This window comes from Silene latifolia, chromosome 7 (genome assembly GCF_048544455.1).
Source record: "Silene latifolia isolate original U9 population chromosome 7, ASM4854445v1, whole genome shotgun sequence".
Classification (NCBI taxonomy): domain Eukaryota; kingdom Viridiplantae; phylum Streptophyta; class Magnoliopsida; order Caryophyllales; family Caryophyllaceae; genus Silene; species Silene latifolia.
In genome coordinates, this window is record NC_133532.1 from 16,004,544 (window position 1) to 16,009,746 (window position 5,203).

Below are 5,203 nucleotides of genomic sequence, written 5' to 3' on the forward strand. Positions count from 1 at the left end.
CCCATTTTTCCCAACTGGGCCAATTCAGGGCCACCAATTCCTAGTCCGACCCGCTCTAAACCCGCACCCTAAATCCCGCATTGTGGGTTCGGGCTCCCCACTCTCCAAACCGGCCCGGTACTTGCCCAACCCGATCCGTGCCAAAACAGCCCACGGTCCAATTTTAGGTATAGAATGGATTATTGCCATAAAATAACCCAAAAATTAAACAAAAATAAAAAAAGATAAGTGCGACCAGGACCAGGAGATTAAAGAAACAACGAATTACATTCTTTACTTTGCGCCATCTTCTCCAAATTGGGATCCAACAAAATGGGAATACGTAATGAATCATCCCTCTTCCTGTATTTCCTCTTTCCCATCATAACCAATACTACACATAATCCTAATTTTGATCACCAATTCTTTCATGATTCATCATTTAAACCAAAACCCAGATTTTTTCAATACTCAAATTTATAGATTCCAATATGAATTTGATCAACATAATCCCAATATAATAATATAACATAAAATTAAAAGTGTTTTAATTTAAATATAATGTTGAAGAATATGGTTGGATGTAAGTTTTTGTCTAAGGATGATTCATCAGATAATTCTCCTTGTACTAATACTTTCTCATTGCCTGCTCCTTTGCCTAATTGGTCTCAAGGTAATGCTGTTATGGTGTTTTCTTTTGTTTGAATTATATAAAGTTCATATCTTTTGAATGTTTGTGTGAATGATCATGTGGGGTAGCCGGGTTTTTGTTAAATCGGCAAGTCTTTCTTAAGACCGTCTTTTAACTGTGAGACAGGTTCAGGAACATATCTCTAATACTTAATATATGGGTCGTTTTAGATCCATTTCACGCTTACAACCGTCTTAATTAAGATTTTCTAGCTGTCAAAATTTTAAAGTGTGAAATTTGGTATAATCCTGTTAATGTTGATGAAGAATTGTGTTATGCTTTTTGTAGACTGGTATGAAAATACTGGTTTAATCCTGTTAATGTTGATGAAGAATTGTGTTATGCTTTTTGTAAGTTTCAGCTTAGAATATGTTGTTTTTGTATTATACTGTTAATGTTCTATAAGAATTCAGCTACTGCTGCTGCTGTAAGATGAATGCATTCTACTGCTGATTTTGAGGAGTGTTAGCCTGTTAGGTAGCATGTGATTTTGGAGTGAAAGATTTTGAGGAGTGTTAGCCTCGTGTCGACACATGTTTTTCTAACATAGCTCTATCAGACACATACTGAGTTTGACACTATCAGTTGAATCTGAGTGATTGGTTGGTGAAATAGGGTTGCTGGCGGACTGGCGGTCTTTGTTTTCATTTATTAATTTCATCAGCTGTCATAACTTGCAGGTTGCAAGTCTTAACCCTCTTTCATTACACAAACAAATTTGTTGCACCAAGGATTTTGGTGCTTAGTAGTTGCTATAATACTTTTCTTATGACCAGCCGAACGTACCATTTGTGTCTACTAAACATTTTATAGGAGATCTGCTAATTTTGATTAACACATACCGTTATATTATGTGATTCCATCAATACAACTTTAGGTGACTAGCTGATCAAAACTGCTTAGAATTAGTACAGCAGCATTACCCTAGTCCCTAGGGCCTCGAGAGTTCCTGCAAAAAGCGGGGTGAAAGGGATCGAATGTGAGGAGCCTTATTCATGTGTTAAGAGAACTTGGAGGCTCTTTCTGGATGACTCGAATTGAAAATTGTGTCAAGAATCGGATGATATGGTTGTTACTTCACAATCTAAATGTGCAATCAGTTTAGTAAGTCATTTGTTATATTCCATCATATAATCCAGGACCAACGAATAGAGTTGTTGGCTCCACTGGAAACAATGGAAAAATCGACAAAATTAGTTGTGCCAATTCGGACTCGCAGGCTAATTTGTATTCATCAAGGATATGCTGCAGTATAAATTGTCAGCCTTATTTGTGGTTGAATGTGGAAAATAGTTAGACTGACCACACTGCAGGTAAGGCGGCGTTGCATGGTTCTTGGTTTGGTTAGTCGATTCTCAAACCAAATCGTCCATCCATAGTTCCTTTAAATGTAGGTTGCTAGAATGATTTATATTTGAAACTAGAAACGTTTTTTATTTGAACTCGGTCCTCTAACCTAATCGAACACAGCACTCAAGGACCAGCAGACCTTGGTTGTTTTTTGTGATTTACGTTGAGACGATCTCATGATGGCCTTATCAATTATTCTGGTAGGTGATCATAATAGTAGTAATTAGCACACTTGACCAACGTGCCCGAGGGTGGTGTTCATCTTAGAAACATCAAACAATTGCATATTCAGGATTTGACATAATGTAGTAAATGATTGCTTTTTTATTTTCAACCAGGGCAAGGATTTGGCACCGGAAAGATTAATCTGGGAGAAATAGAAGTAGCGGAAATAAACAGTTTTGAATTTATATGGGGCTCTCATTTATCACATGATAAGAGAAAATGTGTCTCATTTTACAAGCCTATTGATATACCTGAAGGATTCTTCAGCCTTGGCCATTACTGTCAACCCAACAAAAAGCCTATGTGTGGCTTTGTTCTTGTGGCTAGGGATTTGGTGACGTCCAATGATTCTGAACGCGCTCGCTCTCCAGCTCTTCTTCCACCATGTGACTATTCTCTTGTTTGGAAATCAGATGATGGTATGGGAATTTATGATCCACCTGGTTACTTCTGGCTACCCGAGTCTCCTCCACGCTATAAGGCGATGGGTTTTGTTGTAACAAATAAGCCCGACAAACCTAATTGGGCTGATATACGGTGCATCAGAGAGGATCTAGTTGACGATTGTCAGTCTTGTGGTTTGTTACTTGAAACATATTCAAAATTTCAGAAAATCCCTTTCAAAGTTTGGAAAACGAGGCCCTGTGACCGTGGTATGCTCGGAAAAGGGGTTTCGACAGGGACATTTTCGTGTACTACCCTGTGGAATGCAGGAGATGAAATGCCTATTTCATGTCTAAAGAACTCTGATCCCGATTTGCGGGCGATGCCAAATCTTGATCAAATTCATAACTTAATTCATCATTATGGTCCTACCGTGTTCTTTCATCCAAAAGAAGTGTTTTTCCCGTCTTCTGTATCATGGTTCTTTAGAAATGGAGCCCGTCTTTGTAAAGTTGGACACCGTAAGGGTGACCCGGTCGATCCCGATGGCTCTAATTTGCCTGGAGGTGGAAGTAATGACGGAGAGTTCTGGTTGGATTTCCCGAGTGATGACCAAAAGGATATTGTCAAGCACGGTAATCTAGAAAGTGCCGAACTTTATGTTCATGTGAAACCAGCTTTAGGTGGTACTTTCACCGATATGGTAATGTGGATTTTCTTCCCTTTCAATGGACCTGCAACTTTCAAGATTGGGCCTACTACCATCGCTTTGGGACGGACTGGTGAACATGTCGGTGATTGGGAGCATTTCACTCTTCGTATAAGCAATTTTGCTGGTAGACTTGACAGTATATATTTCTCTCAGCATAGTGGTGGTGTCTGGGTAGATGCTTCCAATCTGGAATTCATCGAAGGAAACCGAGCAATTGTCTACTCATCTAAAAGCGGCCATGCAAGTTACCCTCATCCCGGGACATATCTTCAAGGGTCATCAAAACTCGGTATTGGAATCAGAAATGACTGTGCTAGAAGCTATCAACATGTAGATTCAAGCAATAAATATCAAATTATTGCAGCCGAGTACCTTGGCTCCAGTGTTACCGAGCCTTGTTGGTTGCAGTTTATGAGAGAATGGGGACCAAAAGTCGTATATAAGTCGAGGAAAGAGTTAGATAAGGTGATAAAAAAGCTTCCAATTATGATCCGAGGTTCTGTTAGGAACTTCTTTAACAAGTTCCCGGCAGAACTTTCTGGGGAGGAAGGTCCAACCGGGCCAAAGGAGAAGAACAACTGGTACGGCGATGAAAGATGGTAGAGATATTTGCGTGTAACCACGCGAAGGACTTAACTTATTTACTGATTTTCACGGTGAAGTTAAATTTAATCATCTCATATTGAGATTAACACATGCTGGGAAACAGGTGAATGGCAAAATGTCCCCTGCAATATAGCTGCATAGTGTGTATTGTGTACATATATAGTAATACGATCGCGTGCCAGTGGAAGGCTTTCTGTGTTCCGTCAATCTACACAGAGTGAACCGGTCCTGTTGTTGGTCTGCAAGCCAGTGAAAGGCTTTTCTGCAACAAAAGTGAAATATCGAAATACAGTAGCGAGTTATGACGCGACTGAGAGCCTTTCCTTGGACATTTTACCATCATTAAGAAACTGATTTAAGGGATGTCAAGGGTAATCTACCCCCAAATTTGTCCCAAAAATACAATAAAGTAACAAATAAAAAAACCTGAAGAGTAACACAATCAATGAAAAGAGGTATTTTAGAATACCTCAGTTTTTAGGGTTTTGTTTAGGGTTTAAGGATTAATGGAGGGTACCAATATTTGAACCTTAGACATTAGTGTTAGAGTGTGTGACTCTTAACCACTAAGCTCAAGGTATAATTGGTGATATAGATAGTTTATTGTATGCATAATATAGAAATTGTTTTAGGAGCAAATCGTAACAACTCCATCATTTGGTTATTTAAAAATTAAAACATTTTAACCCAAATGTATGGAATATGAGTAATAATATACTCTCGTCCCAATCACTTGTTTAACTATTCTAATTTTGGCTGTCTTATTCATTTATTTATCTTTCTAATTTGGGAATATTTTCAGTTGTTTACCTTTCTAATTTGGGAATATTTTCCATAAGTTATTTGATCATCCATCTCATCTTGATCCACTTGTCGTCCAATAATTATATCTACAAATAGTTTTCTCCTCTTTCCTTGATTTTTATGCGGAAACCGAAGCTGGACAAATGGTCGGACGGAGAGAGTATCAAAGCAATAAATGTACAAAAAAAATGTAGGATTAAAAGTACCTAATTGACAAAATTAAGGTTGATGAGAGATTATTAAAGGGAAATGTCACACATTGATAAGAACTTAATTTTTTTAAGAAGATAAATTAGATTTTTGGATTAGACTCCATTTGTTAAGAATTTATTGATTCATTATTCATATTTAGAGGCTCGATTTATCATTTAAGGTTTTAAAATAATGTGTTGTGATGATTACTAGTTTTATATAAGTAAATACATCAATGTTTTTCTTGTAAATTACATTTG

General features: G+C 37.7%; 1 protein-coding gene across 1 annotated transcript; it reads left to right on the forward strand.

Moving 5' to 3' along the window:
• The first annotated feature begins 551 nt into the window (after positions 1-551).
• LOC141591849 (hypothetical protein At1g04090-like) lies at positions 552-4,594 on the forward strand. The gene is made up of 2 exons (XM_074412336.1): positions 552-652; positions 2,359-4,594. Exons 1-2 carry the CDS (start codon positions 553-555, stop codon positions 3,942-3,944), a joined length of 1,686 nt encoding a protein of 561 aa, XP_074268437.1. The 5' UTR covers position 552; the 3' UTR covers positions 3,945-4,594.
• The last annotated feature ends 609 nt before the right edge of the window (positions 4,595-5,203 follow it).